This window comes from Bombina bombina, chromosome 1 (assembly GCF_027579735.1).
Source record: "Bombina bombina isolate aBomBom1 chromosome 1, aBomBom1.pri, whole genome shotgun sequence".
In the NCBI taxonomy this organism is placed as follows: Eukaryota; Metazoa; Chordata; class Amphibia; order Anura; family Bombinatoridae; genus Bombina; species Bombina bombina.
The window spans coordinates 747463457-747483690 of record NC_069499.1 but is presented as its reverse complement, the minus strand read 5'-3'; the positions used below and the strand labels follow the sequence as shown (position 1 = coordinate 747483690).

At 43.6% G+C, this 20234-nt stretch overlaps 1 protein-coding gene across 1 annotated transcript in view; it reads left to right on the top strand.

Annotated features, from left to right (window-relative positions):
• LOC128660794 (integrator complex subunit 6) overlaps nt 1–20234 on the top strand; it is a 516514-nt gene that overhangs the window by 310533 nt on the left and 185747 nt on the right. Inside the window, exon 8 of the mRNA XM_053714821.1 lies at nt 17351–17483. Coding sequence (XP_053570796.1) covers nt 17351–17483 — 133 coding nt within the window. The remainder of the gene's footprint in view (nt 1–17350; nt 17484–20234) is intronic.

Below are 20234 nucleotides of genomic sequence, written 5' to 3'. Positions count from 1 at the left end.
TATGCCGACTAACTCGCCTCACGCGGCAGTACCTGCATCTCCCGCCCGGGAGGTGCGTGATATTATGGCGCCTAGTACATCTGGGCGGCCATTACAGATAACATTACAAGATATGGCTACTGTTATGACTGAAGTTTTGTCTAAATTACCAGAACTAAGAGGCAAGCGTGATCACTCTGGGGTGAGAACAGAGTGCGCTGACAATACTAGGGCCATGTCTGATACTGCGTCACAGCTTGCAGAGCATGAGGACGGAGAGCTTCATTCTGTGGGTGACGGTTCTGATCCAAACAGATTGGATTCAGATATTTCAAATTTTAAATTTAAATTGGAGAACCTCCGTGTATTACTAGGGGAGGTTTTAGCAGCTCTCAATGATTGTAACACCGTTGCAATACCAGAGAAACTGTGTAGGTTGGATAAATACTTTGCGGTACCGGCGAGTACTGACGTTTTTCCTATACCTAAGAGACTAACTGAAATTGTTACTAAGGAGTGGGATAGACCCGGTGTGCCGTTCTCACCCCCTCCAATATTTAGAAAGATGTTTCCAATAGACGCCACCACTCGGGACTTATGGCAAACGGTCCCTAAGGTGGAGGGAGCAGTTTCTACTTTAGCTAAGCGTACCACTATCCCGGTGGAGGATAGCTGTGCTTTTTCAGATCCAATGGATAAAAAATTAGAGGGTTACCTTAAGAAAATGTTTGTTCAACAAGGTTTTATATTGCAACCCCTTGCATGTATCGCGCCGATTACGGCTGCGGCAGCATTTTGGATTGAGTCTCTGGAAGAGAACCTTAGTTCATCTACGCTAGACGACATTACGGACAGGCTTAGAGTCCTTAAACTAGCTAATTCATTCATTTCGGAGGCCGTAGTACATTTAACCAAGCTTACGGCTAAGAACTCAGGATTCGCCATCCAGGCACGTAGGGCGCTGTGGCTAAAATCCTGGTCAGCTGATGTTACTTCTAAGTCCAAATTACTTAATATACCTTTCAAGGGGCAGTCTTTATTTGGGCCCGGTTTGAAAGAAATTATCGCTGACATTACAGGAGGTAAGGGCCACGCCCTACCTCAAGACAAAGCCAAAGCTAAGGCTAGACAGTCTAATTTTCGTCCCTTTCGGAATTTCAAAACAGGAGCAGCATCAACCTCCACTGCACCAAAACAGGAGGGAGCTGTTGCTCGTTACAGGCAAGGCTGGAAGCCTAACCAGTCCTGGAACAAGGGCAAGCAGGCCAGGAAACCTGCTGCTGCCCCAAAGACAGCATGAACCGAGAGCCCCCGATCCGGGACCGGATCTAGTGGGGGGCAGACTTTCTCTCTTCGCCCAGGCCTGGGCAAGAGATGTTCAGGATCCCTGGGCGCTAGAGATCATATCTCAGGGATACCTTCTAGACTTCAAATTATCTCCCCCAAGAGGGAGATTTCATCTGTCAAGGTTGTCAACAAACCAGATAAAGAAAGAAGCGTTTCTACGCTGTGTACAAGATCTGTTATTAATGGGAGTGATCCATCCGGTTCCGCGGTCGGAACAAGGACAAGGGTTCTACTCAAACCTGTTTGTGGTTCCCAAAAAAGAGGGAACTTTCAGGCCAATCTTAGATTTAAAGATTCTAAACAAATTCCTAAGAGTTCCATCGTTCAAAATGGAAACTATTCGGACAATCTTACCCATGATCCAAAAGGGTCAGTACATGACCACAGTGGATTTAAAAGATGCTTACCTTCACATACCGATTCACAAAGATCATCACCGGTATCTAAGGTTTGCCTTCTTAGACAGGCACTACCAGTTTGTAGCTCTTCCATTCGGATTGGCTACGGCTCCAAGAATCTTCACAAAGGTTCTGGGTGCCCTTCTGGCGGTACTAAGACCGCGAGGGATTTCGGTAGCTCCGTACCTAGACGACATTCTAATACAAGCTTCAAGCTTTCAAACTGCCAAGTCTCATACAGAGTTAGTTCTGGCATTTCTAAGGTCGCATGGATGGAAAGTGAACGAAAAGAAGAGTTCTCTTTTTCCTCTCACAAGAGTTCCATTCTTGGGGACTCTTATAGATTCTGTAGAAATGAAGATTTACCTGACAGAAGACAGGTTAACAAAGCTTCAAAATGCATGCCGTGTCCTTCATTCCATTCAACACCCGTCAGTAGCTCAATGCATGGAGGTGATCGGCTTAATGGTAGCGGCAATGGACATAGTACCTTTTGCACGCCTACACCTCAGACCGCTGCAATTGTGCATGCTAAGTCAGTGGAATGGGGATTACTCAGATTTGTCCCCTACTCTGAATCTGAATCAAGAGACCAGAAATTCTCTTCTATGGTGGCTTTATCGGCCACACCTGTCCAGGGGGATGCCATTCAGCAGGCCAGACTGGACAATTGTAACAACAGACGCCAGCCTACTAGGTTGGGGCGCTGTCTGGAATTCTCTGAAGGCTCAGGGACTATGGAATCAGGAGGAGAGTCTCCTTCCAATAAACATTCTGGAATTGAGAGCAGTTCTCAATGCCCTTCTGGCTTGGCCCCAATTAACAACTCGGGGGTTCATCAGGTTTCAGTCGGACAACATCACGACTGTAGCTTACATCAACCATCAGGGAGGGACAAGAAGCTCCCTAGCAATGATGGAAGTATCAAAGATAATTCGCTGGGCAGAGTCTCACTCTTGCCACCTGTCAGCAATCCACATCCCGGGAGTGGAGAACTGGGAGGCGGATTTCTTGAGTCGCCAGACTTTTCATCCGGGGGAGTGGGAACTTCATCCGGAGGTCTTTGCCCAAATACTTCGACGTTGGGGCAAACCAGAGATAGATCTCATGGCGTCTCGCCAGAACGCCAAACTTCCTCACTACGGGTCCAGATCCAGGGATCCGGGAGCGGTTCTGATAGATGCTTTGACAGCACCTTGGAACTTCGGGATGGCTTATGTGTTTCCACCCTTCCCGCTGCTTCCTCGATTGATTGCCAAAATCAAACAGGAGAGAGCATCAGTGATTCTAATAGCGCCTGCATGGCCACGCAGGACTTGGTATGCAGATCTAGTGGACATGTCATCCTGTCCGCCTTGGTCTCTACCTCTAAGACAGGACCTTCTGATACAGGGTCCATTCAAACATCAAAATCTAACTTCTCTGAAGCTGACTGCTTGGAAATTGAACGCTTGATTTTATCAAAACGTGGTTTTTCTGAGTCGGTTATTGATACCCTGATACAGGCTAGGAAGCCTGTTACCAGAAGGATTTACCATAAAATATGGCGTAAATACCTATACTGGTGCGAATCCAAAGGTTACTCCTGGAGTAAGGTTAGGATCGCTAGGATATTGTCCTTTCTACAAGAAGGTTTAGAAAAGGGTTTATCAGCTAGTTCATTAAAGGGACAGATTTCAGCTCTGTCCATCTTGTTACACAGGCGTCTGTCAGAAAATCCAGACGTCCAGGCCTTTTGTCAGGCTTTAGCTAGGATCAAGCCTGTGTTTAAAGCTGTTGCTCCGCCATGGAGTTTAAACTTAGTTCTTAACGTTTTACAGGGTGTTCCGTTTGAACCCCTTCATTCCATTGATATAAAATTGTTATCTTGGAAAGTTCTGTTTTTAATGGCTATTTCCTCGGCTCGAAGAGTCTCTGAGTTATCAGCCTTACATTGTGATTCTCCTTATCTGATTTTTCACTCAGACAAGGTAGTTCTGCGTACTAAACCTGGGTTCTTACCTAAGGTAGTCACTAACAGGAATATCAATCAAGAGATTGTTGTTCCATCCTTGTGTCCAAATCCTTCTTCAAAGAAGGAACGTCTTCTACACAATCTGGATGTAGTTCGTGCCCTCAAGTTCTACTTGCAGGCAACTAAAGATTTTCGCCAAACTTCTTCCCTGTTTGTCGTTTATTCTGGACAGAGGAGAGGTCAAAAAGCTTCTGCTACCTCTCTCTCTTTTTGGCTTCGTAGCATAATACGTTTAGCCTATGAGACTGCTGGACAGCAGCCTCCTGAAAGAATTACAGCTCACTCCACTAGAGCTGTGGCTTCCACTTGGGCCTTTAAGAATGAGGCCTCTGTTGAACAGATTTGCAAGGCTGCAACTTGGTCTTCGCTTCATACTTTTTCCAAATTTTACAAATTTGACACTTTTGCTTCTTCGGAGGCTATTTTTGGGAGAAAGGTTCTTCAGGCAGTGGTTCCTTCTGTATAATGAGACTGCCTATCCCTCCCGTCATCCGTGTACTTTTGCTTTGGTATTGGTATCCCAGAAGTAATGATGACCCGTGGACTGATCACACATAACAGAAGAAAACATAATTTATGCTTACCTGATAAATTCCTTTCTTCTGTTGTGTGATCAGTCCACGGCCCGCCCTGTTTTAAGGCAGGTAAATATCTTTTAAATTATACTCCAGTCACCACTTCACCCTTGGTTACTCCTTTCTCGTTGATTCTTGGTCGAATGACTGGGACTGACGTAGAGGGGAGGAGCTATATGCAGCTCTGCTGGGTGAATCCTCTTGCATTTCCTGTTGGGGAGGAGTTATATCCCAGAAGTAATGATGACCCGTGGACTGATCACACAACAGAAGAAAGGAATTTATCAGGTAAGCATAAATTATGTTTTTCATGTTGATTTTTAACTATCCAGAAACATTCTGACCACACAGTTTAACCCAAGACGCACACTCCTGTGTCTGCTCCTGTAGATTATTTAGATAGTAAATGTACAGCGCATGCAGTCAGAAGCACAGATCTCTTAGCTTCAGTGATGTGAACAGTGCACTTCTGATTGGCTGTACCACCCTCAGCCATAGGACTAAAGAAAACCTCAAGCGGGCGGGTGGCCAGCCAAAAGGGAAAATGAGCCTACAGACGGTATATTGAGAGGGATACTGTACTTTGTGGATTGCTTTGCTTGGATTACTGTGATGTATTTGCTGCAAGGATTAAAGGGACATGAAACCCAATTTTTTTCTTTCGTGATTTAGAAAGAGCATGTCATTTCTCCAACATAGGTGTGTCCGGTCCACGGCGTCATCCTTACTTGTGGGATATTCTCTTCCCCAACAGGAAATGGCAAAGAGCCCAGCAAAGCTGGTCACATGATCCCTCCTAGGCTCCGCCTACCCCAGTCATTCTCTTTGCCGTTGCACAGGCAACATCTCCACGGAGATGGCTAAGAGTTTTTTTGGTGTTTAAATGTAGTTTTATTCTTCAATCAAGAGTTTGTTATTTTAAAATAGTGCTGGTATGTACTATTTACTCTGAAACAGAAAAGAGATGAAGATTTCTGTTTGTAAGAGGAAAATGATTTTAGCAACCGTTACTAAAATCGATGGCTGTTTCCACACAGGACTGTTGAGATGAATTAACTTCAGTTGGGGGAAACAGTGGGCAGACTTTTGCTGCTTGAGGTATGACACATTTCTAACAAGACTTGGTAATGCTGGAAGCTGTCATTTTCCCTATGGGAACCGGTAAGCCATTTTCTTAGTTTAGTATAAGAATAAAGGGCTTCACAAGGGCTTTACAGACTGGTAGACATTTCTCCAACATAGGTGTGTCCGGTCCACGGCGTCATCCTTACTTGTGGGATATTCTCTTCCCCAACAGGAAATGGCAAAGAGCCCAGCAAAGCTGGTCACATGATCCCTCCTAGGCTCCGCCTACCCCAGTCATTCTCTTTGCCGTTGTACAGGCAACATCTCCACGGAGATGGCTTAGAGTTTTTTAGTGTTTAACTGTAGTTTTTATTATTCAATCAAGAGTTTGTTATTTTAAAATAGTGCTGGTATGTACTATTTACTCAGAAACAGAAAAGAGATGAAGATTTCTGTTTGTATGAGGAAAATGATTTTAGCAACCGTTACTAAAATCCATGGCTGTTCCACACAGGACTGTTGAGAGGAATTAACTTCAGTTGGGGGAACAGTGAGCAGTCTCTTGCTGCTTGAGGTATGACACATTCTAACAAGACGATGTAATGCTGGAAGCTGTCATTTTCCCTATGGGATCCGGTAAGCCATGTTTATTAAGATAGTAAATAAGGGCTTCACAAGGGCTTATTAAGACTGTAGACTTTTTCTGGGCTAAATCGATTCATTATTAACACATATTTAGCCTTGAGGAATCATTTAATCTGGGTATTTTGATAAGATTATATCGGCAGGCACTGTTTTAGACACCTTATTCTTTAGGGGCTTTCCCAAATCATAGGCAGAGCCTCATTTTCGCGCCGGTGTTGCGCACTTGTTTTTGAGAGGCATGACATGCAGTCGCATGTGTGAGGAGCTCTGATACATAGAAAAGACTTTCTGAAGGCGTCATTTGGTATCGTATTCCCCTTTGGGCTTGGTTGGGTCTCAGCAAAGCAGATACCAGGGACTGTAAAGGGGTTAAAGTTAAAAACGGCTCCGGTTCCGTTATTTTAAGGGTTAAAGCTTCCAAATTTGGTGTGCAATACTTTTAAGGCTTTAAGACACTGTGGTGAAATTTTGGTGAATTTTGAACAATTCCTTCATATTTTTTCGCAATTGCAGTAATAAAGTGTGTTCAGTTTAAAATTTAAAGTGACAGTAACGGTTTTATTTTAAAACGTTTTTTTGTACTTTGTTATCAAGTTTATGCCTGTTTAACATGTCTGAACTACCAGATAGACTGTGTTCTGAATGTGGGGAAGCCAGAGTTCCTTCTCATTTAATTAAATGTGATTTATGTGACAATGACAATGATGCCCAAGATGATTCCTCAAGTGAGGGGAGTAAGCATGGTACTGCATCATTCCCTCCTTCGTCTACACGAGTCTTGCCCACTCAGGAGGCCCCTAGTACATCTAGCGCGCCAATACTCCTTACTATGCAACAATTAACGGCTGTAATGGATAATTCTGTCAAAAACATTTTAGCCAAAATGCACACTTATCAGCGTAAGCGCGACTGCTCTGTTTTAGACACTGAAGAGCATGGCGACGCTGATAATAATGGTTCTGAAGGGCCCCTAAACCAGTCTGATGGGGCCAGGGAGGTTTTGTCTGAGGGAGAAATTACTGATTCAGGGAACATTTCTCAACAAGCTGAACCTGATGTGATTACGTTTAAATTTAAGTTGGAACATCTCCGCATTCTGCTTAAGGAGGTATTATCCACTCTGGATGATTGTGACAAGTTGGTCATCCCAGAGAAACTATGTAAAATGGACAAGTTCCTAGAGGTCCCGGGGCTCCCAGAAGCTTTTCCTATACCCAAGCGGGTGGCGGACATTGTAAATAAAGAATGGGAAAGGCCCGGTATTCCTTTCGTCCCTCCCCCCATATTTAAAAAATTGTTTCCCATGGTCGACTCCAGAAAGGACTTATGGCAGACAGTCCCCAAGGTCGAGGGAGCGGTTTCCACTTTAAACAAACGCACCACTATACCCATAGAAGATAGTTGTGCTTTCAAAGATCCTATGGATAAAAAATTAGAAGGTTTACTTAAAAAGATGTTTGTTCAGCAGGGTTACCTTCTACAACCAATTTCATGCATTGTCCCTGTCGCTACAGCCGCGTGTTTCTGGTTCGATGAGCTGGTAAAGGCGGTCGATAGTGATTCTCCTCCTTATGAGGAGATTATGGACAGAATCAATGCTCTCAAGTTGGCTAATTCTTTCACCCTAGACGCCACTTTGCAATTGGCTAGGTTAGCGGCTAAGAATTCTGGGTTTGCTGTTGTGGCGCGCAGAGCGCTTTGGTTGAAATCTTGGTCAGCTGATGCGTCTTCCAAGAACAAGCTACTTAACATTCCTTTCAAGGGGAAAACGCTGTTTGGCCCTGACTTGAAAGAGATTATCTCTGATATCACTGGGGGTAAGGGCCACGCCCTTCCTCAGGATCGGCCTTTCAAGGCCAAAAATAAACCTAATTTTCGTCCCTTTCGTAGAAACGGACCAGCCCAAAGTGCTACGTCCTCTAAGCAAGAGGGTAATACTTCTCAAGCCAAGCCAGCTTGGAGACCAATGCAAGGCTGGAACAAGGGAAAGCAGGCCAAAAAACCTGCCACTGTTACCAAGACAGCATGAAATGTTGGCCCCCGATCCGGGACCGGATCTGGTGGGGGGCAGACTCTCTCTCTTCGCTCAGGCTTGGGCAAGAGATGTTCTGGATCCTTGGGCGCTAGAAATAGTCTCCCAAGGTTATCTTCTGGAATTCAAGGGGCTTCCCCCAAGGGGGAGGTTCCACAGGTCTCAGTTGTCTTCAGACCACATAAAAAGACAGGCATTCTTACGTTGTGTAGAAGACCTGTTAAAAATGGGAGTGATTCATCCTGTTCCATTAGGAGAACAAGGGATGGGGTTCTACTCCAATCTGTTCATAGTTCCCAAAAAAGAGGGAACGTTCAGACCAATCTTAGATCTCAAGATCTTAAACAAGTTTCTCAAGGTTCCATCGTTCAAAATGGAAACCATTCGAACAATTCTTCCTTCCATCCAGGAAGGTCAATTCATGACCACGGTGGATTTAAAGGATGCGTATCTACATATTCCTATCCACAAGGAACATCATCGGTTCCTAAGGTTCGCATTCCTGGACAAGCATTACCAGTTCGTGGCGCTTCTTTTCGGATTAGCCACTGCTCCAAGGATTTTCACAAAGGTACTAGGGTCCCTTCTAGCTGTGCTAAGACCAAGGGGCATTGCTGTAGTACCTTACTTGGACGACATTCTGATTCAAGCGTCGTCCCTTCCTCAAGCAAAGGCTCACACGGACATCGTCCTGGCCTTTCTCAGATCTCACGGATGGAAAGTGAACGTGGAAAAGAGTTCTCTATCTCCGTCAACAAGGGTTCTCTTCTTGGGAACAATAATAGACTCTTTAGAAATGAGGATTTTTCTGACAGAGGCCAGAAAAACAAAACTTCTAGACTCTTGTCGGATACTTCATTCCGTTCCTCTTCCTTCCATAGCGCAGTGCATGGAAGTGATAGGCTTGATGGTAGCGGCAATGGACATAGTTCCTTTTGCGCGCATTCATCTAAGACCATTACAACTGTGCATGCTCAGTCAGTGGAATGGGGACTATACGAACTTGTCTCCGAGGATACAAGTAAATCAGAGGACCAGAGACTCACTCCGTTGGTGGCTGTCCCTGGACAACCTGTCACAAGGGATGACCTTCCGCAGACCAGAGTGGGTCATTGTCACGACCGACGCCAGTCTGATGGGCTGGGGCGCGGTCTGGGGATCCCTGAAAGCTCAGGGTCTTTGGTCTCGGGAAGAATCTCTTCTACCGATAAATATTCTGGTACTGAGAGCGATATTCAATGCTCTCAAGGCTTGGCCTCAGCTAGCGAGGGCCAAGTTCATACGGTTTCAATCAGACAACATGACAACTGTTGCGTACATCAACCATCAGGGGGGAACAAGGAGTTCCCTGGCGATGGAAGAAGTGACCAAAATCATTCTATGGGCAGAGTCTCACTCCTGCCACCTGTCTGCTATCCACATCCCAGGAGTGGAAAATTGGGAAGCGGATTTTCTGAGTCGTCAGACATTGCATCCGGGGGAGTGGGAACTCCATCCGGAAATCTTTGCCCAAGTCACTCAACTGTGGGGCATTCCAGACATGGATCTGATGGCCTCTCGTCAGAACTTCAAAGTTCCTTGCTACGGGTCCAGATCCAGGGATCCCAAGGCGGCTCTAGTGGATGCACTAGTAGCACCTTGGACCTTCAAACTAGCTTATGTATTCCCGCCGTTTCCTCTCATTCCCAGGCTGGTAGCCAGGATCAATCAGGAAAGGGCGTCGGTGATCTTGATAGCTCCTGCGTGGCCACGCAGGACTTGGTATGCAGATCTGGTGAATATGTCATCGGCTCCACCATGGAAGCTACCTTTGAGACTAGACCTTCTTGTTCAAGGTCCGTTCGAACATCCGAACCTGGTCTCACTCCAGCTGACTGCCTGGAGATTGAACGCTTGATCTTATCGAAGCGAGGGTTCTCAGATTCTGTTATCGATACTCTTGTTCAGGCCAGAAAGCCTGTAACTAGAAAGATTTACCACAAAATTTGGAAAAAATATATCTGTTGGTGTGAATCTAAAGGATTCCCTTGGGACAAGGTTAAGATTCCTAAGATTCTATCCTTCCTTCAAGAAGGATTGGAAAAAGGATTATCTGCAAGTTCCCTGAAGGGACAGATTTCTGCCTTGTCTGTGTTACTTCACAAAAAGCTGGCAGCTGTGCCAGATGTTCAAGCCTTTGTTCAGGCTCTGGTTAGAATCAAGCCTGTTTACAAACCTTTGACTCCTCCTTGGAGTCTCAACTTAGTTCTTTCAGTTCTTCAGGGGGTTCCGTTTGAACCCTTACATTCCGTTGATATTAAGTTATTATCTTGGAAAGTTTTGTTTTTGGTTGCAATTTCTTCTGCTAGAAGAGTTTCAGAATTATCTGCTCTGCAGTGTTCTCCTCCTTATCTGGTGTTCCATGCAGATAAGGTGGTTTTACGTACTAAACCTGGTTTTCTTCCAAAAGTTGTTTCTAACAAAAACATTAACCAGGAGATTATCGTACCTTCTCTGTGTCCGAAACCTGTTTCTAAGAAGGAACGTTTGTTGCACAATTTGGATGTTGTTCGCGCTCTAAATTCTATTTAGATGCTACAAAGGATTTTAGACAAACATCTTCCTTGTTTGTTGTTTATTCCGGTAAAAGGAGAGGTCAAAAAGCAACTTCTACCTCTCTCTCTTTTTGGATTAAAAGCATCATCAGATTGGCTTACGAGACTGCCGGACGGCAGCCTCCCGAAAGAATCACAGCTCATTCCACTAGGGCTGTGGCTTCCACATGGGCCTTCAAGAACGAGGCTTCTGTTGATCAGATATGTAGGGCAGCGACTTGGTCTTCACTGCACACTTTTACCAAATTTTACAAGTTTGATACTTTTGCTTCTTCTGAGGCTATTTTTGGGAGAAAGGTTTTGCAAGCCGTGGTGCCTTCCATCTAGGTGACCTGATTTGCTCCCTCCCATCATCCGTGTCCTAAAGCTTTGGTATTGGTTCCCACAAGTAAGGATGACGCCGTGGACCGGACACACCTATGTTGGAGAAAACAGAATTTATGTTTACCTGATAAATTACTTTCTCCAACGGTGTGTCCGGTCCACGGCCCGCCCTGGTTTTTTAATCAGGTCTGATAATTTATTTTCTTTAACTACAGTCACCACGGTATCATATGGTTTCTCCTATGCAAATATTCCTCCTTAACGTCGGTCGAATGACTGGGGTAGGCGGAGCCTAGGAGGGATCATGTGACCAGCTTTGCTGGGCTCTTTGCCATTTCCTGTTGGGGAAGAGAATATCCCACAAGTAAGGATGACGCCGTGGACCGGACACACCGTTGGAGAAAGTAATTTATCAGGTAAACATAAATTCTGTTTTTTCTGGGCTAAAACGATTACTTTATAAGTATATTTAATGGATGTTAACTATAAATAGTTCTTTTAATCTTGGGGATGTATTAAAAAAACGGCAGGCACTGTATTGGACACCTTTTTCACTGGGGGCCTTTTCTAGTCATAGGCAGAGCCTCATTTTCGCGCCACTAATGCGCAGTTGTTTTTGGAAAGCAAGGCATGCAGATGCATGTGTGAGGAGCTAAGAACCACTGAAAAAGCTTATTGAAGGCGTCATTTGGTATCGTATTCCCCTCTGGGCTTGGTTGGGTCTCAGCAAAGCAGATACCAGGGACTGTATAGGGGTTAAATGTAAAAACGGCTCCGGTTCCGTTATTTTAAGAGTGAAAGCTTTCAAATTTGGTGTGCAATACTTTTAAGGCTTTAAGACACTGTGGTGAAATTTTGGTGAATTTTGAACAATTCCTTCATAGTTTTTCACATTTTCAGTAATAAAGTGTGTTCAGTTTAAAATTTAAAGTGACAGTAACGGTTTTATTTTAAAACGTTTTTTGTGCTTTGTTATCAAGTTTATGCCTGTTAACATGTCTGAACCATCAGATAGACGATGTTCTGTATGTTTGGAAGCCAAGGTTCCTCCCCATTTAAATATATGTGATGAATGTGACATAGTGTCCAGACAAAGTAGGGACAATGATGCCACTGATAATGATGTTGCCCAAAATGATTCCTCAAGCGAGGGGAGTAAGCATGGTACTGCATCATCCCCTTCTGTGTCTACACCAGTCTTGCCCACACAAGAGGCCCCTAGTACATCTAGTGCGCCAATCCTTCTTACTATGCAACAATTAACGGCTGTAATGGATAATTCTATTAAAAACATTTTGTCCAAAATGCCTACTTATCAGAGACAGCGCGATTGCTCTGTTTTAGATACTGAAGAGCATGAGGACGCTGATGATAATGGTTCTGACATACCCTCACGCCAATCTGAAGGGGCCAGGAGGGAGGTTTTGTCTGAGGGAGAAATTTCAGATTCAGGAAAAATTTCTCAACAAGCTGAACCTGATGTTATTATTTTTAAATTTAAATTGGAACATCTCCGCGCTCTGCTTAAGGAGGTGTTATCTACTCTGGATGATTGTGACAATTTGGTCATTCCAGAGAAATTATGTAAGATGGACAAGTTCCTAGAGGTCCCGGTGCCCCCCGATGCTTTTCCTATACCCAAGCGGGTGGCGGACATTGTAAATAAGGAATGGGAAAGGCCCGGCATACCTTTTGTTCCTCCCCCTATATTTAAAAAATTATTTCCTATGGTCGACCCCAGAAAGGACTTATGGCAGACAGTCCCCAAGGTCGAGGGGGCGGTTTCTACTCTAAACAAACGCACTACTATCCCTATAGAAGATAGTTGTGCTTTCAAAGATCCTATGGATAAAAAATTAGAGGGTTTGCTTAAAAAGATGTTTGTTCAGCAAGGTTACCTTCTACAACCAATTTCATGCATTGTTCCTGTCACTACAGCAGCGTGTTTCTGGTTCGAAGAACTAGAAAAGTCGCTCAATAAAGACTCTTCGTATGAGGAGGTTATGGACAGAGTTCAAGCACTTAAATTGGCTAACTCTTTTATCTTAGACGCCACTTTGCAATTAGCTAGATTAGCGGCGAAAAATTCAGGTTTTGCTATTGTGGCGCGCAGAGCGCTTTGGCTAAAGTCTTGGTCAGCGCATGTGTCCTCCAAGAACAAATTGCTTAACATCCCTTTCAAAGGTAAAACGCTATTTGGCCCTGACTTGAAAGAGATTATTTCAGACATCACTGGGGGAAAGGGCCACGCCCTTCCTCAGGATAGGTCTTTTAAGGCTAAAAATAAGCCAAATTTTCGTCCCTTTCGCAGAAACGGACCAGCCTCAAATTCTACACCCTCTAAGCAAGAGGGTAATAGTTCTCAAACCAAACCAGCCTGGAGACCGATGCAAGGCTGGAACAAGGGTAAGCAGGCCAAGAAACCTGCCACTGCTACTAAAACAGCATGAAGTGTTGGCCCCCGATCCGGGACCGGATCTGGTGGGGGGCAGACTCTCTCTCTTTGCTCAGGCTTGGGCAAGAGATGTTCAGGATCCTTGGGCGCTAGAAATAGTTTCTCAAGGTTATCTCCTGGAATTCAAGGAACTACCCCCAAGGGGGAGGTTCCACAGGTCTCAATTGTCTTCAAACCAAATAAAAAGACAGGCATTCTTACATTGTGTAGAAGACCTGTTAAGAATGGGAGTGATTCATCCCGTTCCATTAGGAGAACAAGGGATGGGGTTTTACTCCAATCTGTTCATAGTTCCCAAAAAAGAAGGAACATTCAGACCAATTTTAGATCTCAAGATTCTAAACAAATTTCTCAGGGTTCCATCGTTCAAGATGGAAACCATTCGAACAATTCTTCCTACCATCCAGGAAGGTCAATTCATGACCACGGTGGATTTAAAGGATGCGTATCTACATATTCCTATCCACAAGGAACATCATCGGTTCCTAAGGTTCGCCTTTCTGGACAAGCATTACCAGTTTGTGGCACTTCCATTCGGATTAGCCACTGCTCCAAGGATTTTCACAAAGGTACTAGGGTCCCTTCTAGCGGTGCTAAGACCAAGGGGCATTGCAGTAGTACCTTACTTGGACGACATACTGATTCAAGCGTCGTCTCTGTCAAAAGCAAAGGCTCATACGGACATTGTCCTAGCCTTTCTCAGATCTCACGGGTGGAAAGTGAACATAGAAAAAAGTTCTCTGTCCCCGTCAACAAGTGTTCCCTTCTTGGGAACAATAAGAGACTCCTTAGAAATGAAGATTTTTCTGACAGAGGCCAGAAAATCAAAACTTCTAAGCTCTTGTCAAGTACTTCATTCTGTTCTTCTTCCTTCCATAGCGCAGTGCATGGAAGTAATAGGTTTGATGGTTGCGGCAATGGACATAGTTCCTTTTGCACGAATTCATCTAAGACCATTACAACTGTGCATGCTCAGACAGTGGAATGGGGATTATACAGACTTGTCTCCGACGATCCAAGTAGATCAAAGAACCAGAGATTCACTCCGTTGGTGGCTGAACCTGGACAACCTGTCACAGGGAATGAGCTTCCGCAGACCAGAGTGGGTCATTGTCACGACCGACGCCAGTCTGGTGGGCTGGGGCGCGGTCTGGGAACCCCTGAAAGCTCAGGGGCTATGGTCCCGGGAAGAATCTCTTCTCCCGATAAACATTCTGGAACTGCGAGCGATATTCAATGCTCTCAAAGCTTGGCCTCAACTAGCAAAGGCCAAATTCATAAGGTTTCAAGCAGACAACATGACGGCTGTTGCATATATCAACCATCAAGGGGGAACAAGGAGTTCCCTGGCGATGGAGGAAGTAACCAAAATAATTCAATGGGCGGAGAATCACTCCTGCCACTTGTCTGCAATCTACATCCCAGGAGTGGAAAATTGGGAAGCGGATTTTCTGAGTCGTCAGACTTTCCATCCGGGGGAGTGGGAACTCCATCCGGAAATCTTTGCCCAAATAACTCAATTATGGGGCATTCCAGACATGGACCTGATGGCGTCTCGTCAGAACTTCAAGGTTCCTTGCTACGGGTCCAGATCCAGGGATCCCAGGGCGACTCTAGTAGATGCACTGATAGCGCCTTGGACCTTCAACCTAGCTTATGTATTCCCACCGTTCCCTCTCATTCCCAGGCTGGTAGCCAGGATCAATCAGGAGAGGGCTTCGGTGATCTTGATAGCTCCTGCGTGGCCACGCAGAACTTGGTATGCAGACCTGGTGAATATGTCATCGGCTCCACCATGGAAGCTACCTTTGAGACAGGACCTTCTTGTTCAAGGTCCATTCGAACATCCGAATCTGGCTTCACTCCAACTGACTGCTTGGAGATTGAACGCTTGATTTTATCAAAGCGTGGGTTTTCAGATTCTGTCATTGATACTCTTGTTCAGGCTAGAAAGCCTGTAACTAGGAAAATTTACCATAAAATATGGAAAAAGTATATTTGTTGGTGTGAATCTAAAGGATTCCCATGGAACAAGATAAAAATTCCGAAGATTCTATCCTTTCTACAGGAGGGTTTGGAGAAAGGATTATCTGCAAGTTCTTTGAAGGGACAGATTTCTGCTTTATCTGTTTTACTTCACAAAAAACTGGCAGCTGTGCCAGATGTTCAAGCTTTTGTTCAGGCTCTGGTTAGAATCAAGCCTGTTTACAAACCTTTGACTCCTCCTTGGAGTCTCAATTTAGTTCTTTCAGTTCTTCAAGGGGTTCCGTTTGAACCCTTACATTCCGTAGATATTAAGTTACTATCTTGGAAAGTTTTGTTTTTGGTTGCAATTTCTTCTGCTAGAAGAGTTTCAGAGTTATCTGCTCTGCAGTGTTCTCCTCCTTATCTGGTGTTCCATGCAGATAAGGTGGTTTTGCGTACTAAACCTGGTTTTCTTCCGAAAGTTGTTTCTAACAAAAACATTAACCAGGAGATAGTTGTGCCTTCTTTGTGTCCGAAACCAGTTTCAAAGAAGGAACGTTTGTTACACAATTTGGATGTAGTTCGTGCTCTAAAATTCTATTTAGAGGCTACAAAGGATTTCAGACAAACATCTTCCTTGTTTGTTGTTTATTCTGGTAAAAGGAGAGGTCAAAAAGCAACTTCTACCTCTCTCTCTTTTTGGCTTAAAAGCATCATCCGATTGGCTTATGAGACTGCCGGACGGCAGCCTCCTGAAAGAATCACAGCTCACTCCACTAGGGCTGTGGCTTCCACATGGGCCTTCAAGAACGAGGCTTCTGTTGATCAGATATGTAAGGCAGCGACTTGGTCTTCACTGCACACTTTTACCAAATTTTACAAATTTGATACTTTTGCTTCTTCTGAGGCTATTTTTGGGAGAAAGGTTTTGCAAGCCGTGGTGCCTTCCATCTAGGTGACCTGATTTGCTCCCTCCCATCATCCGTGTCCTAAAGCTTTGGTATTGGTTCCCACAAGTAAGGATGACGCCGTGGACCGGACACACCTATGTTGGAGAAAACAGAATTTATGCTTACCTGATAAATTACTTTCTCCAACGGTGTGTCCGGTCCACGGCCCGCCCTGGTTTTTTTAATCAGGTCTGATGAATTATTTTCTCTAACTACAGTCACCACGGTATCATATGATTTCTCCTATGCATATTCCTCCTTTACGTCGGTCGAATGACTGGGGTAGGCGGAGCCTAGGAGGGATCATGTGACCAGCTTTGCTGGGCTCTTTGCCATTTCCTGTTGGGGAAGAGAATATCCCACAAGTAAGGATGACGCCGTGGACCGGACACACCGTTGGAGAAAGTAATTTATCAGGTAAGCATAAATTCTGTTTTTAAACAACTTTCTAATTTACTTCTATTATCTAATTTGCTTCATTGTCTTGATATCACTTGCTGAAAAGCATATCTAGATATGCTCAGTAGCTGCTGATTGGTTGATGCACATAAAGGCCTTGTGTGATTGGCTCACACATGTGCATTGCTATTTCTTCAACAAAGGATATCTAAAGAATTGATCAAATTAGATAATAGAAGTAAATTGGAAAGTTGTTTAAAATTGCATGTCCTATCTGAATCATGAAAGTTTAATTTTGACTAGACTGTCCCTTTAAGGTACTGTAAAGAAAAGTTGTTTGTATAGAATCCCTTTAACCACATTTCTCAAACAACTTTCAGTGATAGCTGGCATTGCTCACTAGTGACAGGAACAAGCTTCCAAGCACCTGCGTAAGAAATTTCACATAAGGGGATTATATGTCACAAAACTAATGAGAATTTAGTTTCATTTAAAAGGCTGCTGCATATGTTTATAATATTAAAACCAACTTCTGGCAAGTGAAATACAAACACTGTCAGCTACAAATAGGTCTGCATTATTAATAACAAGAACATTTGTTTCTCTAGGTATTTGTCAGCAGTAGTGCGAAATACAGCGAGATTGGACAGCCATTTGGTTATTTAAAAGCAAGCACCACCTTAACTTGTGTGAACCTCTTTGTCATGCCTTACAACTATCCTGTGCTACTACCCTTACTTGGTAAGTAATTCCTTTTACAAAAAATTATATCAAGGCATGCTGATAATTCTTCCAGGGATCTCAAGTTTTTCATTATTGATTGTTATACCAATGCATTATTTTGTTAATACTGAATACTTTTATCCCTCCTCTTACAAAACTCTGGCCTAATATTGAACATCATCTCCAAGCAGACATCAATTAGAAGGTTATGGTTTCTCATTGTGTGTTGTTTATACTGTTATATTGACTGTGTTCTTAGAGGGAAACTTCTGTCTCCTAAAATAGTATATACCTATCAACATAAAAAAGTATAGTAAATTTTTGGTACAGTGTATACGTTAATCTAGTGCTTAGAGAGAAATTGTCTGGAATTTTACATACAGCAGTTGATAGCATTGTTATGACTAGTCTAAATATGTTCATGTATGATTTAACTAAATGACTTAAGTATTAGGTTTAATATGAGCTATTGTTTCTCCTTTAAATATTGGGCTAGATTATTAGTGGCATGCTAACTGTTGTGCCCAAGCGAAAAGGGGTTTATCGCAGCTGTTTACACATGTCTAAAGTATTATGAGTAGAAAGTTAATGCATTCGCTTGAGGGCAATAGAATTTAACATGCTTCATGATAGCGCAATTTCAGAGTTCTTGTTTACTGTTACGCTAGACAAAAAAGTTGCACAAAATATACAAAAATACACTCATAATAGCACTATCTAGTTTTTTTTTTATTGCAATAAAAAGTTATTAAGGGATCAAAAATATCAGGTCTAAAGTGTTAAGAAAAAAAAAAAGGATTGCAAGGGGGTTTAACATAGAGATATATATACATAAACATGTTTAAATGTGTGTGTGTGTGTGCATATATATATATATATATGTGTGTGCGTGTACATATGGATTTATGGATTTATATGTGTATATATGTATTTACAGACATATAAACTCACAAATGTATATGTACATACTTATGTAGACACATATAGAAGTGCATTGGAGCCCTTGGCAGTCCAGTAGATGAAAAATCATATTTATGCAATATTTATATTTAATAAAGTGTTAAACTGTGTATGCACTGTAAATATTTCACATTCCAATGTCCTTCACATTTTTAAATAGATAATATATCATCTATGTACACTCACCGGCCACTTCATTAAGTACACCTGTAAAATTGCTTGGTAACACAAATTGCTAATCAGCCAATCACATGGCAGCAACTCAATGCATATAGGCATTTAGACGTGGTGAAGACGACTTGCTGAAGTTCAAACCGAGCATAAGAAAGGGGATTTATGTGACTTTGAATGTTGCGATGCTACTATCCGTCACACTTGAAGGGCTGTGTTCCTGTTCCACGGCGTTGATTCCGGTAAGATCGTTTCATTTTACTTTATCGATGTACTGTAACGTGAATGTTTCCCGTGAGGCTATACTCCTCGCGGGTTTAACTTATAACATACGGTTCTCAGTGAGTCTCTATTAGTATCTTGGAATTGAGGGTTAATACCTCCTGAGGTGGGTTATTGGACAGGGTGGTATATAATCATGTTTGTTGTGTGATTCAACCTGCTTATGTGTGAGGTTTATGGGCTCGTGGTTTGGAACTTTGAGGCCTTTGGAAGTGACGCAGCCTGTTGGCTGAGCGCGCTTTTTGGACTATACGGTTCACCCTGTGTCCGGGCGTGGTTACGCTCGGTTTCCATTTCCGCATTCCCAACCATGTAGCGACTGAGATATTCTAGTCAGCGGGGGTCTGGTCATTGGAGGTGGTGAGTGCCCCAGCCATTGGTGGTGTCAGGTGCCGTTTTTTTGTTTTTTTACTATTTGTAGTCCATATTGCTATGTCCTCTTTGCAGCTATGGGGGATTCTGATGCTGAGACTGTGCTCATTTCAGATTCAGTTACGGAGGATTCTGATTCCGACACAATTATAATATCTGATTTAGATTCTGTGTCCGGTGACGAATCCGGTTTAGCCTCGTTGACTCCTGTCAACCATTCTTGTTCCATATGCCATATGAGAGCACCCGGTTCCTCGGGCTCAGGGAATCGGGGATCTGCTGAGCCATCCCTCTCTGGGGGTCCTGTTTCCCAGGGAGCGAGTTCCCTGCCGAATCTTCCTCCTACACTTACCATAAACCCAGTATATGGTTTCTCCACGCGGGGTGGTATGTTCCCTCCAGAGCTTGCAGCACGTTTTCACTTTCAGATAATGTTGACAATTGCTCGTCTGCAGAACCCAGACGCTTTGCTAATGTGCTCGTGCCCTATTATCCCGGGTATTCCGTCTTGGGGTGGACCTGCACCGTACCTGAGGGTTCTGTTCCGGAGTGTTGTGCCTTTCGTTACCGGTTTACGTGCCTTCGCATATTGCTCAGACATCTGTTTGAGTCGCTGAATGACCCTATAGTTCACAGATACAGGAATTTTCAGTCTGATAGTACGAATGGTACAACTCGTTAGGCATGTGGGGATGAGGTAATCTCCTATTGTCTTTATTTTGAGTTCTTTCCCAGTTTTTGTGAGATGGGGCTCCGTTTGGCTACAGGTAGGCCCCTTTTTTGGGGCGTTAACCTTTGGGTTGCCTTGATTTTTATTTGTATCCGATGGGATGTCTTTTAATTTTGTTATGTTTTACTTCGGGAACTTTCTCGGATCGATACGCAATACTTCTTCGGAAGTTGTTTTGGACATTTTAGTCCTGTGTTAAAAAAAAACTTTTTTTTTTTCTTCCCCTTTGAGGGAGGATTCATGCAGCCTGCCGA